Genomic DNA, 18,792 nt, shown 5'->3' on the forward strand with positions numbered 1-18,792 from the left:
GCTGCGCGACGGCCAGGATTCGCCGCGCGACGACATTCGCAAAAGTTCAATTTTTTGTACTTGTCTTTGAAATCGAGAGTTTAACATGTTTTTGAATGATTTTTCAAGGTGCCCGCCCACATCCATTGTATGACCAAAACGGTGGTAGAGCAATTATCAGACTTTCTCAAAAGTGCTAGTTTTGTCAACGTTTTGCTCTGAACCATTGTATATGATCATAAGTAACCGTAAAACAGGGCTAAACATGCATTTTCCATTTACTACTCCTTTAACGTAGGATACATGACATTTATAAGTCATGTATCTGTTCTTAGTCAAGATCAATTATGTAACCTTGCATACGTGTGAGACAGTAATGACAATGTAATGATTGGAGAATGTATCCATGTATCAACTGTTTGAGTATATAGGTAATGCTTAAAGTAGGATATTTAATAAGATGTTAATTAGACATTTATTCTGTGATGTCCTACTGTGGGTGAGAGAGAGATAAGGTGTTGAATGCAGGGATTGTTAATATGCCAGGGAGGAGAGAAGGACTGTGTTCATCCGAAGAGGTGACGTCAACACCCTGCCCTCCTGGAAGGCGGTTCAAAAAACAGCTCGCGAGGAGGGAGAGGCACTTCTTTCCATCAACAGAGGAATGGAGGAAGTCAGAATTCTTTCCATCAACAGAGGAATGGAGGAAGTCAGAATTCTTTCCATCAACAGAGGAATGGAGGAAGTCAGACCTTATTTCCATCAACAGTGGAATGGAGGAAGTCAGACTTTTCTTTCCACCAACAGAAGTCGTCAGAGGCTGGAGACCTGGGAGCTATTCTCTTTCATGTTTTTCTTTTGTAACCTGTATTTTTCATGTAACTGGATTATCTGTATAACTTATGTATAACACCAAATTTTATATAAAGATTTTTACCCTTGCATCAGATATTTTCTCCTCGGCTTTATTGGTTTGGTGAGTATTGATATATCTTGCTTGAGTCATTGAATTGGTGATTGAGATTTAGCTTAAAGGTCTTACAGCAGGGCGATTAGGCCCGTCCGCCCAGGTCGACTAAAGAGGGTCTAACCTGGGCCTTTCCTCCGAAGAGGGAGGTTGAAGAGGAATGCGTGTGTGTGAGTTGACACTGAGGAGTTGACCTTTGAGCTGTGAGCACAAACAGAGGTCTAAATCAAGTGGCACCGCTCTGACAGAGAGAGCGCATTGGAGCACACACACTTTTGGGAGAACTGGGAGAAGCATTTTAAGAGAGGCTGTGACTGATTGACTCATGTGATGGTATTTTAAGCAATAACATATTAGATTCATGAGCCACGGATAACAATAAAACCTGGTGGTGAGGTTCTATAAGCCGTTGTAGGGACTTCACATAATAAGCCATCACCTTGAGGTCAATAGGTCAGTAGCCTACTCTTCAACAAAATCCAATCTATATTTTTCACTTTAGTTAACGTCGAGCTCGAGAGACTCTAAACTAGAAAAGCCCGTTCCACTTACACGTTCAACAACTGTACATGCTGATGACAACCATCATGGGCAGAGGTTTGTGCTCCTCAATCACCCTTTTCTAGCTACTCATGCAATTACACTGCAACAAGGGCACTGTAATGTAAAGTGTTTCCAACAGGTCTTGGCCAGACAGAAAGCTCAGTGGGCACGTTCTGTGCGAGAATTAACATTTTTCAATAGATGCCTTCTTTATGGGCGTTTCCACTGCTTACAGATGTAGAGCACTGTGAATGTCCTGGAGTTTGACGTGTGAAGTGTGACAGGCTCCCAACACGGCAGGACTATTCATCTGTATTCTACATAAAGTATACTCACTTCCTTGATTCATTTACACAGAATGTTCACTGAGATTTGAGTTTATTCGTTATGTTCCCACACAAAGACTAGAATTTCCATATACAGACCACAAAGAAAGGTTGCAGATTTCCTCATTTTCATAGAGTCCCTTTAAGTCCTCATTCCATGTCAAATGGTCATTGCTTTCCTGACTTCTAATCCCCAAATTGTTTGGCCCTATCTGAATTTGTCTTAGCATCAGTTTCTGGTGCATCTGCCCACTGGGGACCAGGGGTCACGCCCTTGTCTCGCCAGATCCCAATATGGACGGATCCCACGGGGGAGGAGCATATTGGGCCGCCACTACCGAGGGGGGTTAGTTTAATTTTGGCATGAGGATCCGGCGCTCTACAGCACCCCTGTCTGGTGTGGGAGCCACGGTCACGGGCTTGAGAGTCAGGTAGCTGGCTCTATCTTCCGGATCGCTGACCACAGGGGTGTGCGACGGACCCTCCACAGCAGGGCGTGTGTGATGGACTACCAAACTGGATGAAAAATGTAATGGTAAAAGTAATCTCATATCTAAACCAATCGAGTCATGGCAATTTAGTGCTAACTACCGCTTGCGTTAAACTGACTTAAAGATGGGGCTCAAAGATGATTCAACCTTTGGATCCTCACTCTTTCATCTTGGCCACATTGTCTATGGAACCTCCTGGATCCAGTTTGTACAACATGAAGTGTCCTTGCACCTGGGCAGCGCTTATGTCAGGGTGGGCGGCCAGCGCTCGCTCCGCAAACCGCTCCGCCTCAGTGGCCAGTTCCTCCGGGTAGAAACGCCGGAACATCTGGGTCAGCTGCCAGTGGGTGGAGTATCCGACGTACTGCTTCACATCCACACGGCCGGGTCTGATCAGAGCTGGGTCCAGTCTGAGACAGAGGAGAGGGGGAGAGGGCTGATGTGTAAGACACTTCTTTAAGCAAATGATGCTCCATTGTGTGCACCTCTCATTATAATTTGATACCCAATAGATTAACTGGCCATTTAAATACTATTAAATAATAATAATAATAATAATACTATTACTACTACTTCTACTACTAATAATAATAATAATAATAATAATACAGTATATAATCCAATGTGAGGTTGAGGTCAATTTCATGGTTGGATCAATTAACTTGAAATTTAATCAATTCACAATTCCAAGCAAACATTTGTATTTTTTATATTTCAATTTGAATTGCCTTCCTTAATTCAGTGAAAGCCTCCACTAAATCAACCATACCTGTCAATGAAGTTTGTGGTCATGAAGACTATTCTGGCCTCTGAGGAGGCCACTCCGTCCAGAGCGTTGAGGAGACCACTGAAGGTCAGTCGGCCCATGCCCTGGTAGGCCACTGGGTCTGAGGAAACGCATGAAATCATGAGTGCTAAAAGAACTGTTGATCAGTCTTGATGACCGCAAAAGACAAACGCAAAGGATCACTGTAAGAGAAGTAGCGTACATTGGTATGTTCACTCAGTGCCCCCCTCACCCTTTTCGAAGGCATACAGTACCTCCATACCCCTTTTCATGAATTCCAGGCCCAGTCTAGTAAATGGAACCCATATTTCAAGCCAATATAGCACAGCTTTGTATGAGCTGAAAACATGTCTTGGCTCTTTTCCTCACGCTCTTCCTTCCCTCACAAGGAACATTTTCACATTTTCTCCTCACTTCACCTGGCCAGCATGTCAATGACATCATAATGTAAACTTCTCCTTAGCACCAAGTCTTCTTGTACATGTTCTCCTTCCTTCCCCTCTCATCCCTGTATTCTCTAGCGTTTCCTGATTCATCCTGACCTGAACCCTGTGCAATTTGTTGTCTGTTCCACGTTGTGCAAACTGTTGTCTGTTCCATATGTCTGTGTCCTACCTGTCACTTGTAAAGCACTTTGGTTGATTTCTGTCATGTTTAAATGTGCTATATAAATAAATATGATTGATTGATTGATTGGTTGATTGAATGATTGATTGATACTCCCCATTCCTCATCACCCCCTAATTTCCACCCGGTTATAGACTTCCAGCTGGTAAACGTGAGCCTCATCCCTCTCATCCCTCTCCTCCCAGACCCCTCTCATCCCCAGCGGGGCGTACTCTCAGTGGGCAGCAGCTCCCGGCTGATGAAGGCGGCGTCCACGTCTTCCAGAAGGATGATGCTCTGCTGCGGTGCCACACTCAGCAGGTGGTTGAGGCGGTCGTCCGACATGCTGCGGTCGCTCAGGCTCATCAGGCAGATGCTGTAGCCCAGCTCCCCCGCCAGCGCCGTGCTGGAACACGCACAAACAGAGTCGCACCGTGAACGCTAGGAATATATATCCTTTCGTCAAATACCTCGGTTGTGTCAGAAGTCTCTAGACTGTGAGTTTTGCCGTAGGGAAATTTGCGTACGTGAGATGAGGGTGTTTTAAAGTCGGCGAACACAGTGTGCTGAAGCCTCTACCTGGGATACTATACACGGCCTAAATACGCATGGATGACATGTAGGCTACCCTCTACGGCTGCTTCTGTCCCATGATTCAGAGGGTCAAGCTGTTACAGCCAGTGAAAAACCTGGAAAGTGGAAGACAGGTTGTGACCTGCCAATCCCTGTGCATAAAGATGAAGAAAGTATGCAGATTCTTGTAAACCATACTAACTTTCTCTTTCACTTCTTCCAATACTACTGCATCTCAATTTTGAACAAAATAATCTCTCCTTAGAAGAGCTATGAGCAAGTGGATTTATCTGAATGTAGAAAAAAAAAATACGTCGCACTGTAAGTCCCTTGTATGCGGTTGATCGGACCATTAATCAATCCCATATATCAAAATTAAGTGAGTCTTCGTCATTGTACTGTTCTATGTCATATAAGCATACAAAGATAATTGAATTTCATATGGATAACGATATTGAGCGTAAATAATCAAAATGGCTGCCACCAGCATCTCAAAACTCACATGAAGCTGCTTTTCCCACAGCCTGGGGGTCCGTACAGCAGATAGCCTCTCCTGTAGGGGATCCCTAGGAACACAGCACAACACTAAAACCAATCTAAGCCACAAACCCTTCTATAGCGCCATCTACGGGAAACATGATATTCTTTATTTTTTTTGTATGTTATTCATTGTATGTTATGTGTTGTTGTTTATCTGGACCCTGCATCTGCAATAAAGTTGAATGAGAATGAATGACACACTACCTCTATCTGTGTACCACTTGGGTATTCCGATGAATTCCTTCACATCATCTACGATCCTCTCGGCCACTCCCACCTCCAGGACCACTGAGCTGAGTGGTCGGCGACGGCGTGGAAACCCAAAGGGCCTCCACTCAGAGCCCAGGGCCGTGTACATCACTGTGCGGCCCTCTTCCTGCTTCAGGGCCAGTTCCCGTGCTGCACCACATGACATGAAGGTGTGCAACCAAATCAAATCAAACTTGTATAGCGCATTTCATACACAGAGGCAACACAATGTGCTTTACAGATTTACCAATCAGCACCCTATTCTGATCACACAAACCAAGGAGAAAGACTGATAATGCACCTACAGTATTAACACTTAATAGAATCTATCCAAGCACCAATAAACACTAAACCTATGTCAAAACACCTATGGTAAGTTAGCAGGTCAGACATCAAGTTGTTTTAAAATTGGTTTCATAAAACTGCAGTTGATAAGTCTCGGAACTTCCACACAGAGCAAAAAAAATAAAAAAATAAATAAGAGCATAATATTACAGGATCCTTGTCCTCTAATAGTCCAATCACTTATACCTTCTTGAAGGATGTTGAAGAAGATCTCTCTGTCTCTGCCCAAAGCAGTAAATGTAACCGATTCCCAGGGTGTCCCGGTGTGAAGATCCACCATCTGTTTCTCCCTGGTTCTCTCCACCCGGATCCACTTCCGTCCGTACCTGCAGCACATACAATCGACTGTCTTGGTGAGAATGTTTTGAAATGCAAATGAATACAGACAGGTTAGCGATTGTAGCATGTAACTTTGTAGCATAGAAAGCATTAATAGGCATAATAGCCAATTAGAGGCTGCCTACCAGTACAGTTGGCAGAAAGGATATTTCTAGTTTGAGGCTATGTGACATGACTGTTTTGGGTCAAAATGTCAGTGAAAATAAAGAATCCACTATCCATATTGAATGTAACAGAGCACTAGTGTGTCCCTATATGTGAGCCATTTTACCAGATTATATGGTTTCCAGGGCTGGGGTGGAAGTCAAATTGTGTTTTAATCCGTCCGCTCTCATGCTGCATGTAGGAGGTCTCCACACTGAGGTGTTGGGTGTGTCTGGCATGTTTGGTGATCCAACTCAATAGCCAATGGTAACTTTTGTCTCTACTGGGCACCTCTAGGGTGATCATGTAGTTCCTGCGGAAGAAGATCATGCCGAACTGGGCGCCCTTTCTAGCTGCAGCCAAGGCTGTCCCGACTCCCACCAGCCCAAAGCCAGCCCCAAAGTAAGGGTTGTCTTTGAGGGCATCAAAAACATCTGACAGCGGCATGATGTATACGAGTGTATACACTTCATAGGATCAGGAATTCAGGGTTCTCTTTCTGTCGGCAAGCCCCAACCTAAAACAAAAAAACATTTTCATCAACTACATCTGTGTGACACTTGGTTGATTCTTTTGCTCTGGTTAGCTGGCCAGCTGTCTGGACTGAGATGTGTGTAACGTTAACGCGTTTATGTAGCCACAACCACTAACCACATACGTTGTTTTGGTGAACATCCCACTCCTTCCCATCTTCTCGCCATATCACTTTTGTCGAACAACTCCCATCAGAGGCATGCCACTATTAATGCAACATGCATGTTTCACTTCAACGGCAAGTTTGGTCAATCGATGTACTTTATTAAGAGAGGTTTGGTCTAGTGCCTCCTGCATCTATTTCGTCCATGCCTTCGTCCGTTGACAAATCATGCGGCGACCTCTGCCACACTTCCGTTGTTCGGTGAAAATATTTCCGATTATGATTTTTCTCTGTGGTCGGATAATTAGTTCCTATCTAGAACTTTATCACAATTACATTAGATTGCTGGCTACTTTCAATGATAGTTGGGGTTACATAGCTCACACTGTTTAGTTATGTAGCCTACCGGTCCATGCAGAATTGTGTAATGAAGAGATTCAGAATTGTTTAACCAAAACAAACATGGCGACGCTCACCGACGAATATGTAAGTAACAAAAAATCAACAACAGCAATTTTCTACACGAACATCAAACATTTTGCTGAACCCTATCTTCCTTCAAAAATGCTGTAGAATTCTGTAGCCTAATATTGTGATTAATGTTGCGTATGCTTACTGCTTACATATTACCCCGTAATATAGGCGTAACGTTACAGTGATGACTATGATACAATGAAACCACGTAGCTAGGTTCTAGACAGCTGTTTTGCAAGTAACGTTACTGCAGTTTTTTCAGTTGAATTGCACGTGTGTGTTTAACAAAAGTATAGCTACTGTTGGCTATTGCAAGTGAAAATTACACTGCAGTGGGAAATATTTAGCAAAAAGCATTTGTATGAGGCATTTGTCTTTAGGCAGCAAGTGGATCATCATCCATTCAGTTTGGGGGCTAGCAAGTGGATCATCCAGTCAGTTTTGGGGGCTCTGTCTATCTCAACAGTCTCCACTATAACATTCACTATCTGTCTGCACTTTCTCAACAGGTGCCAATGGAGACTGAGGGGTGTTATGAGAAAAGCAGGGAGACCTTTTCCAACAATGCCGTTTTTGCCTCTCACCTATGTAATGATTTGACATCAGAGAACACGGTTAACGGCCAGTTGGTCAGGTACAAGTGTCCTTTGTGTGACGAGGTCTTTCCTATGCCAGGAGCCATGAAGCTTCACTTCCGAATACATGAGAATGAACCCAAAGGACCATTTAATTGCACCGAACAGGGTTGTCAGTTCAGCACCCCAGACCGACAGATATACCAGGATCATTTGTCCACCGAGCATGCATTCTCTCTCATTCCATGCACGTTCCGCTCCTGCAGTCTAGCATTTTGCTCTCGGGGTGAGATGGAGCAGCATTGGCGCAACCATATGCCGTTCCACTGCCCTGACTGCCAGTTTGCGACCAGCCATGCAAAGACTTTGAGTGCTCACTGTCTGGAACATGGCCAGCGAGGTAAGATAGACATTTTCATGTTAATTTGCTTAAAGGTTTATGGATGTCATTATTTACAAGAAATAACAATACCAATCAATAATTTACATGAGAAAATAATATCAATACAGCAATTCAAACAAAACACGTACAATCCCACACAGTATGGTCCAGTTGCACTTTACTTTGTAGAGTGCTCCATGGTTTTGGTGCATTAAAGTTTTGGTGCATTAAAGTAAGACAGTACTCCCCTAAAGTTTAGGCAACATATCAGTATCATACATAGTAATGGGGGCAAAATGCATCCCCAGTGATAAATCTAAGGGCACTATGGGAAACCCTACTATGGGAGTCCAAGAGAAGGTAGTAATAGAAACTGCAGGCATAGAAGATAATATCGCAATAGGCAAGGCCAGTTGGACAATCCCTTTTCCTACTGTGAAAGATAAAGCAGGAATTATTCCTGTGGAAAACCCCAAGATCTTAAAGGAGTAGTAAAGAGAAAATGCATGTTTAGCCCTGTTTTAAGGTTACTTATAATCATATACAATTGTTCAGATCAAAACGTTGACAAAACTAGCACTTTTGAGAAAGTCTGATAATTGCTCTACCACCGTTTAGGTCATACAATGGATGTGGATGGGCACCTTAAAAAATCATTCAAAAACATGTTAAACTCTCGATTTCAAAGACAAGAAGCTCACCGAGGGGGTAATTGGTGTCCGTTGGTGTTCTGACATCAAATTCGCTGCAAAGTATGAATCCTGTAGGGTTTTATTGATCATTTTATGAAATCCATTGACTTGTTTTGAAGCGACCATTGTAGATGTGTAGATCAATCCGCCAAGGGGATTCAGGAAGCGGAACTACTTACGGTAGCTATTGTTATTTTTTATGTTGCTCGGCTACCTAGTTTGCGGAAGTTTACACACGTATGTGCTGCGACTAAATAGTTATATGCTAAATATTTAAAAAAGCCTTTCCAGATGAACTAGAATCTTACTTTATGGCGAATTATATGTCAGAATGACATATAATTCATTCAAGGTGCCCACCCACATCCATTGTATGACCAAAACGGTGGTAGAGCAATTATCAGACTTTCTCAAAAGTGCTAGTTTTGTCAACGTTTTGATCTGAACCATTGTATATGATCATAATTAACCTTAAAACAGGGATAAACATGCATTTTCCCTTTACTACTCCTTTAAGCTTTTTGGTTAAATGCTCATCGTGTATTATATCTATCCAGAACCTCAAGTACTTCTAAATAGGGACTCAAAATAGGTACCAATGCCATCCCTAGTGAATCGATCTGAGGATATTTAGTAAAATAGATTAGTAAAAATAGTAAAAGTAGATTTAGTTTGATTTGTGCTTAGGACCAACGTAAGGTTTTTAGCGTATTTTGCCATTAACAAAGGCATAATGTAGGCTAAGTAATTTACAGTCTGTTGAATCGGGGGTGTAGTTTTAACATTTTCACAGAGGAGCCAGTGTTATTGATATAGTGACGTGTGATTTATTTGATGGTGTTCAATCTGAATATGTAGAATGGTCGAAGTAGAATATGCATCATTTTTCGGAATATTTTTATGCACAGGTAAAAAGGCGCAGCCCGCGACAACTGGTCTAGATGGAGGCAGCCAATCCAGTCCAGAGACCGGCTCAAGTAGGCCAAGAAGGGCGTGCAAACCCAACCCAGCTTATAAGTCATCCTCACAAGAAGAAGGTGATGAAGAAGAGGCAGAGAGGAAACGGCTCAAAAAAAGAGCTGCGAAGCAGATGCAAAAAGACAAGTCATTTGCTGTTACAAGCAATAACAAATTGCCCTCTAAAGGTGGGTGTACTTTGCTGGGCTCTAGTTTTACTCAGCTGGTGTTCAGACTTTTCACCATGGCCGTCACATGCTCTTCTCTTTATCTGCTGTAACACCCTGCCGGGCACCCGTGACTGTTCATTTAAACTACAGTAGGAGTTGTGTGCACTCTTACGTTTAACCCTACGTCACTATGGACGGGCGTTAGGGGACCTGGCCCACCCCCAAAAGTGCTAGTGCCCCCCACTGGCATCCATAGTTTGAAAATTTATTAAATTTTATATTAATTATTGTATTTTTCTGTTAAATTAAAAATATTAACTTTATATATTCCTTATATATGAAGAATTTAAAATAGAGAAATAATGGCATATTTTTGTTTGACACGGCTCTGTTATGTGACTCGTCTACATCTCCTATGGGACATAAGGCTTTAATGAGCTCTCTTCATTGCATTATGTTATGTGAGCAACAGTGTATCTCTGGCCAGAGGTGACCGCCGTACTGAAAAAGGAAGTTATGCCAATCTAGCGGTTACCACACATGCGATTTCAGTCAAGCTGAGGTGTGCACTCCGGGCCATGCTGACTGTCATCACAGCTTATACCCTTGCCCTAACTTTGAGGACATGTAGGCCTACCGTAATGTGTAAAAACTCATTTTCAACACTTATAAACATTTTCTATGAGCATCAGCATAATATGGTGCACAAACAGAAGGCTCAGCTTGTTCAGCTTACCTTTGAAAATGATCTCACTCACAAGTTCAATGATGAATGGAAGGACATTTCGATGAGAAGATTCACTCAGAAAACACTCAGAAAAGTCTCATTCGACTTTACTGTCACAGGGAGAACGAGAGAGCTCAGTATAATTACTGTGCGTCAGTGCTGCACAAATACAATAGCATATTGTATAATCAAACATTTTGCCCCGTCATGCCGTTCATGCGCCCCCCTTAAGACTGAGCCGTAGAGACGGCTCGGCCTTTCACAGTGTATGTGATGAACAACCGTATGCAATTTCAATGTTTCGTTTTGCTCTTAGAAGGCATAACTACAGAACCAGTACCATCATAATAAATTAAGAGAGCGACTGTTTTATGTGTTCTGTAGGAGCCATTCATTTGTTAATTTATTAATTAATTTATGTTTAGCATTAAAAGCATCATTCACACATACAAACATATTCAAGTTAAAATCATAATGTTATTTTTCCATGTATTTATTGTCTGCTGACCTGTTTTTACCACTACTTGTTCTCTTTACTCTGAAGGTCATATGCATGTTTTATGTGTTCTCTTCACTCTGAAGGTCATATTATTTATGTTTTATGTGTTCTCTTTACTCTGAAGGTCGTATTATGGAGGGCACAGAGCACATGTACCACACTCACATCTGCCCCGAGTGCCATCGCTGCTTCAAGATGCGCTCACACCTGTTGGAGCACCTTCACCTGCACTTCCCCGACCCCGGCCTCCAGTGTCCCACCTGCAAGCACTTCTTCACCAGCAAGAGCAAACTGCGCGTCCACATGCTCCGCGAGGCCGGCCAGAAAGTCCACCGCTGCCATCTGTGCGAGTACGCAGCTGTGGAGCGCAACTCTCTCCGTCGCCATCTGGTCAGCGTGCACGATGAGGAAGGAGCGGACAGTTGTGCGGAAGTCTACCCTTGTCCCACTTGCGGCCAGAGCTTCCGTCAGAGCCGGGCTCTCAAGTCTCACATGAAATCTCACCGCACGTCGCAGGACGGAAAGCCACTGACCTGCTTCCAGGAGGGCTGTCCTTTCCAGAGCTCGGACAAGAAGCAGCTCCTGAAACACGCGGCCGACGTCCACGGCATCGAGGCTGTGGAATGCCGCCATCACGCCTGCAACGCCGTCTTCGGGAGCCGGAAGGACATGGAGGCCCACCGACGGACACACCTGGCCTTCCACTGTTCACAGTGCGACTACTCCTGCTCAAACAAGACCCTCTTTCAGCAGCATAAACGACAAGGCCACGCCGGGGATGAGGAACTGAGCTGTGACTTTTGCCCCTTCACCTCTTTTAACCCCGTGGAGTTCCATCAGCATGTTGGACATTTCCACGCTAATGAGAAGATCCATCGCTGTCCGCAGTGCAGCTTTGTCACGGCACACAAAAGGGTCCTCGGACGACACATGCTGATGCACAGCGGTGAGAAGAACGATTTTGATTTCACTGGTTGACTGAAAACATGCGTTCAGTACATCAAACGGCTTTGCCCTGAGGTTTTTCAAAGGCAACAAAGTAGAGCATGTTCCCACAGGCTTCAATTAATTTAACCCTTACCCTGAACCAAAATAGCATAATCAAAATATATGTTATTAGGTGCCTCACAATTTGACACTTAGAGTATGAAGCAATGTTGAATGTAAAAGTAGCTTCAAAGCAACATTCATTGTTGAGTTGACCCCCTCCATGTTTTTTTCTTCAGGTGAGAAGCCCCACAAGTGTAAGCTGTGTGACTTCAGGTGCCGGGATGAGACATACCTCTCAAAACATATGCTCACTCACTCAGACGACAAGAACCATATGTGTTCGGAGTGCGGTTACGTCACCAAGTGGAAACATTACCTAAATGTGCACATGAGGAAACATGCTGGTGATCTTAGGTAGGTGATCTCTGGGGAATGTAAGTGGGCATTGTGTCTGGTAATATTGTTTTAGTCGGGGCAATATATGTTTGCACTTTATGTATGATCTATGTTGTAACTCTGAAGGAAAGAAACAGTTGTTAAGGCCAGGCAAAGGGGGTGGTCTTAATTACAACTATCGTGTGTCTTTACTTTTTACCCCCTCCTAGGTACCAGTGTGACCAATGCTCCTACCGTTGTCACCGCACAGACCAGCTGAACAGCCACAAGCTCCGACATCAGGCCAAGTCACTCATTTGTGAGGTCTGTGCGTACTCCTGCAAGCGCAAGTATGAGCTTCGCCGGCACATGCTTCTCAAGCACTCTCAGGGGGAGGGGCATAAGCCGCCTACTTTCCAGTGCAAATACTGTCCTTACCACACATGTTATCGACAAGCCCTGCTCAACCACGAGAACTGCAAACACACCAGGACCAGAGAGTTCCGCTGTGCCCTCTGCCCCTACTCCACGTACAGCGGAACAAGCCTCTTTCTGCACAAGAGGAAGATTCACGGGTATGTGCCTGGGGATAAGGAGTGGCTAGAGAAGTATGCTACAAAGGAGAGAGAGAACGATGCCATCGACTTCCTTCAGGATTTCTTTAGGGCCCCTGTGGCAACTCAGGACCTAGCCAAAAAATGTGCTGAAGAAGGTCCTGTTGAGAGCCTAAGGGAACAAGCTCATGTTACTGACTCCGTAGTTCAGAGCAGATGCAACAGAGAAACTTTACCTGGTTTAGAAACATTAGAAATGGAAAACAACATTGTCGCTCAGGAGATGGTTGACCAAGGGATTTCAGTGGATGACTCTTCAGCAAATGATCCCGAACAGTGCTGTACGTTGGTTCTAACCGCAATATCAAACACTGAGTGCATCGAGACAACTTTCTTGGAAAGTGTGACAGATACGAGCAGAGACTTAACTCACCAGAAGCCCAAGATAGACAGTCAAGGATCTGAATCTCCAAAGCCATTGGCTCCATCTGGGAACGATGCGGAGGACGAAGATGTCATGGAGGACTGTGAAGACGACCTGAGTGATTTAGATGACAATGATACCCCTCTGGCTTCTAAATGTCAACAAGAGGAGGCTGCAGATGAGGCTGCGAAGGAAACCCACACTACTGAGACGACAGAAGCTTGTTTAGTGAGCAGTGGCCCCTCTGAACCGTCATCGCAAAATGACAGCACAGAAACCGAGGTCCGTCTCAAAGCCATGAGGAAGCATGACAGAGACCAGGCGGAGGCTCTGGTCTTGGAAGGTCGCGTGCAGATGCTGGTGGTGCGAAAGCGAGAAAACGAGACGGTGTATCGGTGTGACCATTGCTCCTATGTGAGTTGCAAGCAAAATTCTCTCAAGCACCACTGCAGATCAGCATGCCAGGCGAGGTGGAAGGGACTGAAATGCCAGGCGTGCGGGGCACAGTTCAAACAGAAGCGAGGGTTGGACACCCACTGCCTTAGGAAGTGCCCAGCCCGTCAAAAGACCAAGAGGGTTGTTCGCAAGCCTTCTGCTAATTTGCCTGCGGGAGAGGAATCAGGGTGTGGTGAGAATGGATTCAATCAACCTGATCAAATCACAACCTCTGATACCTCTGAGATCCCAGCTGGGGAAAATGAGATGACCAGACGGTTAGTAGACGTTCTGTCAGTAGATGCTCTGCCAGAGCAAAGAGTCGAGGAAGGAAACGCGTGCGATTCAGCCAATCCCTCTGCTGAGAAGGCTCCTAACTCTGGTCGACGAAACATCCAAAGACGTAAAAGTGAAAAGACAAAGGGGAATACGAAGGTATGGATGGTCAAAAAAGGGAACATCTTTAAGAAAGACAAAGCTTCTTCTGCAAAATCTGAAATGAATAACACACACGGCTACACAACAGTCGATGGGAAATTCACATGCAAGCTCTGCAGTTTTACATCCAGCAGGCTTGCAACTGTTGAGCGCCACTGCTCGAGGTGTAGAGGGAAGACTCCATCGAAGAAGCCCGCTGGAAGCTCACGGGATCTGGAAGTCGAAGACGGCAACGAGGAGCTGCAAGTGGGTGAGGAGGTGGAAGAGGATAGTGATTTTGGTGAAGCTGTTGAAAAGGTTTCAAAGTCGAGCCATAGGTTCTCTTGTCCCAGCTGTCCTTTCATGTGCCATCAGAAGAGAGCTTTGGACACTCACGAGAAGAGAGGCTGCTTGAAGCCGGATGAGGTGCAGTGCCAGCTCTGTTCGTTTGTGGCCAAGTCCCAGAAGGCGCTGACCAACCATGTGCTAGTCCATCAGAGAGACAAGCCATCATCCTCCAAACTGTATAAGAAGGATATCTTGCATTGTGAGCAATGTCCCTTCATTTGTAAACAAGAGCGCTGCATGACTCAGCATGTCTCACTCAAACATGACGGCGCCAGACCTCACCGATGTAGCTTCTGTCCGTTCAGCACCACTCGGCGCTATCGCCTAGAAGCGCACAAATCTCTCCACACCGGTCTGGGCCGCCACATCTGTCACGCCTGTAACCGAACCTTCGGCACATCTTCCAAGCTCCAGCAGCACCGGAGGCGTGTCCACGACAAGCGGCCCTCCCACTTCTGCTCTCTCTGCGACTTCAGCGGCTACTCGCTCAGTGACATCGGCCGTCACACACTCAGCTGCCACACGGGGGAGCTAAAGCACACATGTAGTCAATGCCAGTCCTGCTTCAGCTCGGAAGCAGCACTCAAGCAGCACTGTAACCGGCAGCACAGCAGCTTTTCCTGCCCGCATTGTAGTTTTACCTGCTGCAGTCAGGCCACACTGAAGACTCACCAACAGAGCAAGCACCCTCAGCTGGAATGCACCCTCTGTCAGGAGGCTTTCCACACCCAAGAAAGCCTCGAGACGCACCGGAGAACCCACCTTACACAACAGTGCCCATTGTGCACCTTTGCTACTCGAAGGAGGCAGCTGCTAGCCCAGCACCTTCTGGACGAACACGAGAGAGGCCCCCCGGAGGCCAACCCGCTGAAGTGCGCCCTTTGCGGGTTCACATGCAGCCACCAGCTGGTGTTAGAGCAGCACGCTCGCTCGCACGGAGCCACTCATTTCTACAAGTGCGCAGATTGCCAGTACTCGACCCGGAACAAGCAGAAGATCACGTGGCACAGTCGCATCCACACTGGGGAGAAACCGTATCACTGTGAGCAGTGCAGCTACACCTGCGCCGATCCTTCAAGGTTAAAGGTGAGCTGGGAATTCTTGGGAAGCATTCAGTTTGCATAAAAACAGAAATTAAATACATCTGCTTCTGCACAAGACACAATGTTGATGGATGGATGGATGGATGGATGGATGGATGGATGGGTGGGTGGGTGGGTGGGTGGGTGGATGGATGGATGGATGGATGGATGGATGGATGGATGGATGGATGGAAGGAATTGAAATTGTTGATAAATTCTGGGCTTTGTGTGTACTGTTTTGTAGTTCTGTTGCTGATGCTTGTGTAATCGGCTTGTAATAAACTGTGTTTGTTTTAGAGGTTTATTTGATTTTCTAATGCTAACCTTCACTTTACTTGAAGTATCACATGAGGATCCACCAGGAGGAAAAGAAATACCTCTGCCCTGAATGTGGCTATAAATGCAAGTGGATGAGCCAGCTGAAGTACCACATGACAAAACATACAGGTGCGTCCATCACATAGAAATTAGCACTGTTTCAATGTATATAAGCTCTGGTTAATAATATTTCTCGGTATCAAGAAAATAAACTCAAACGTAGTATCCCTTTCTCCTTAGGAGATAAGCCTTATGCTTGTGACGAGTGTGAGTACCGCACCAACAGAGGGGATTCCCTTCGTATTCACCAAGACACACAGCATCGCGACACACGCTCCTACATCTGCGAGAAGTGCGGCAAGGGTTTCAAGACGCGGTTCCTTCTGAAGACCCACCAGCGCAAGCACAGCGAGGAGAAGCCGTACGCGTGCGGCCGGTGTGAGAAGAGCTTCCGCTGGCCCGCAGGCCTCCGGCACCACTACCTCACACACAGCAACCAGCAGGCCTTCCTCTGCCGCCACTGCCCCTACCGCGCCAAACACAGGTTCCAGGTGGTCAAGCACCTGCGGAGGCACCATCCGCAGCTGCCCGTGGAGCAGGGCGTGGCCAAGGACCCGAGCTTCCCCGGCTTGAGCTTGCAGGAGGCCCGCCTGGGAGCGCTGGAGGAGGTGGGAGAGGAGGAGAGACAGGAGGGAGCACAGGGGGAGGCAGAAGCTGAGGCCCATGGAAGGACAGAGAACGATACACAAATGGAGGCAGACAGCGTGACACTGGAGGTCAAAGTAGTTCAGACAAAAAAGACGTACGCTTCTAAATAGAATACAAGTTTATTAAGACAGTGGCAGAGGGACTACTGATATTTCTGTCAATGCTTTGAAACATCAAGTTGCCTTTTTAATGTTTTGAACATGAGCATAAAACAATGACAGATAGGCTACTGTTACAGATGTGTAAATCTTAAAAAAAGAATACATTTCAATACTGTACAAAATGTTGATTAATATGGAAGTTTATGCATTTTAAAACAATTATGATTTTGATCTCCTTCAGGGTGATATTCCTTTTCCTGTTTTGCTTGTGTATGCTTTCAAAACAATAGGTATATTATTTATTTACTGTGTATTCACATAAATACATTTCCAATGTATAATTACTGTACATGCTGAATGCAAAAATAATTGCATTTATTTCGCCAAACCCTTTATTTGAAGGGTTGTGCATATGACATGAGACTGTCATAACCATGACATGACATGAATGAATCTTATGATATGGAAATATGGTAGTGCACAAACAGGCACCAAAACAGTCTTGATCATCATGGACTCACACACTCTCAAAAATAACGGTCGCATATGCAACCATTTTGGTCTCGTAGGCAGAATTCGCAGGTGTTCGCGTTTTGCCTCACACACAAAAAAAGTGTCTTGTCAGTCTTATGCACACCCCTGCAAATAAATTGTTAGCTTAGTTACTTAATAACTACTGTACTTCATTCACGCAGTTTATTGTACAAGCACACGATGCAGTCCATGGAAGTAAAAATGTTGATTTATATGGATTTAAAAAGTTCATTGAAATGGAAAACAACTATGAATTTGATCTCCTTCGGGGTGTTCAACCAGTTTTCCAAGATAGCTAGGTATTCCTTTGCCTGTTTTGCCTGTGTATGCTTTCAAAACAACAGGTATATTGTGGTATAATCGCGTGCAAAGTAATTGCATTAAGTTAGTTTCTTATGAACTTCTTCGTTCATGCAGTTTACAAGCACTAGATGCAGTCCATGGAAGTAGTTATTGGTAATGATGCACTGAAATAAAACATCAACAAGGAGGAGATGACAAACGTGCCAGGTAGCTAATGGTTGTCCACCTACATATTTTAGATGCAAGGGAAAGTAAGCATTAAATAGGGCTTTGAAGACATCTTGTCTTCTAAGACTGCAACTGCAGTATTCTACCAGTGCAATTGAATGAGCCGTAAATAAACAATATGCAGTTCATTCTACAGTGAACTTCAAGTATTTCAATAGTGACACATATTTGTTTTGGCACTGTGTTGCACCACCTTGGAGTCGATGACCATGACGTTTTTTACAGCACCTTTGTACCTCGAAACAATGAGGTAATAAAATAGATCAGGATGTGGAGTGTCTGGACAGAGGAAAGATAAAAAAGCAACTGCCCGCAAAGCATAATCGATCCTTTGTAAGCGTGACAGAGGTAATGGATAGTGTTATGGCGTGGGCATGTATGGCTGTCAGTGGAGCTGGCTCACATGTCTTCATTGATAATGTCATCTGTGACAGCGACAGCAGCAGGATGAATTCTGAAGTGAACGAAATCCTCTGCTCATATACAACCAAATGCCTCCAAACTCATTGGGGGTCTTCATCGTGCAGCAAGACAATCTCCCCAGACATTCTACAACAGGGGTGCCCACACTTTTTGGGTAACTTCAACACGCATCATCAAGTCGCCTTTTAATGGCTTTTATTTTGAATGGCTGGAGATCTACCAGCATAGAGATCTACCAGCATAGAGATCTACCAACATAGAGATCTACCAGCATAACCTCTGAGATCTACTGGTCGATCGCGATCGACGTATTGGGCACTCCTGTTCTACAAGAGCAACACTTTTTTCATGGCCCAAATATGAAACAAGTAAATAACCTGATCTGAATCCAGTCATCTGAAAGCCCCAAACATGCAGTAACTGATGATGACTGCCATGCAGCCCAGAAGAGTATCTCCAGAGAAGATACTCAACACTGGATGATGTTGGTTACAGACTTAAGGCAGTAATTGGATACAAAGGATAAGCACCCAAGTACTGAACATGACTA

General features: G+C 44.8%; 2 protein-coding genes across 2 annotated transcripts; one reads left to right on the forward strand and one right to left on the reverse strand.

The window, feature by feature from the left end:
* Positions 1–1,871: 1,871 nt before the first annotated feature.
* Positions 1,872–6,847, reverse strand: bcs1l (BC1 (ubiquinol-cytochrome c reductase) synthesis-like). The gene is made up of 8 exons (XM_084457980.1): positions 6,548–6,847; positions 6,017–6,406; positions 5,593–5,732; positions 5,017–5,211; positions 4,775–4,838; positions 3,933–4,105; positions 3,076–3,193; positions 1,872–2,716 (listed from the first exon to the last, which is right to left on the reverse strand). Exons 2-8 carry the CDS (start codon positions 6,334–6,336, stop codon positions 2,464–2,466), a joined length of 1,263 nt encoding a protein of 420 aa, XP_084314106.1. The 5' UTR covers positions 6,337–6,406; positions 6,548–6,847; the 3' UTR covers positions 1,872–2,463.
* Positions 6,848–6,988: 141 nt separating this feature from the next.
* Positions 6,989–18,035, forward strand: znf142 (zinc finger protein 142; the record flags this gene model as incomplete). Its single annotated transcript, XM_084461440.1, has 8 exons — positions 6,989–7,012; positions 7,510–7,975; positions 9,558–9,794; positions 11,127–11,948; positions 12,229–12,406; positions 12,598–15,631; positions 15,969–16,074; positions 16,186–18,035. The coding sequence occupies 8 exons, from the start codon at positions 6,989–6,991 to the stop codon at positions 16,761–16,763; spliced, it is 5,445 nt and encodes a 1,814-aa protein (XP_084317566.1). The 3' UTR covers positions 16,764–18,035.
* Positions 18,036–18,792: the final 757 nt, after the last annotated feature.

The sequence above is a fragment of the Borostomias antarcticus genome (assembly GCF_949987555.1).
Source record: "Borostomias antarcticus genome assembly, chromosome: 2".
NCBI classification, from domain to species: Eukaryota; Metazoa; Chordata; class Actinopteri; order Stomiiformes; family Stomiidae; genus Borostomias; species Borostomias antarcticus.

Bases quoted from the DNA above. Each gene is read 5' to 3' on its own strand.
- bcs1l (XM_084457980.1), bottom strand. From the start codon at position 6,336: ATGCCGCTGTCAGATGTTTTTGATGCCCTCAAAGACAACCCTTACTTT. The intron at 5,212-5,592 runs GTATAAGTGATT...CATGTGGTGCAG, and splicing joins CTTCAACATCCTTCAAGAAG to CACGGGAACTGGCCCTGAAG. The intron at 2,717-3,075 runs GTATGGTTGATT...CCTCTGTCTCAG, and splicing joins ACCACAAACTTCATTGACAG to ACTGGACCCAGCTCTGATCA.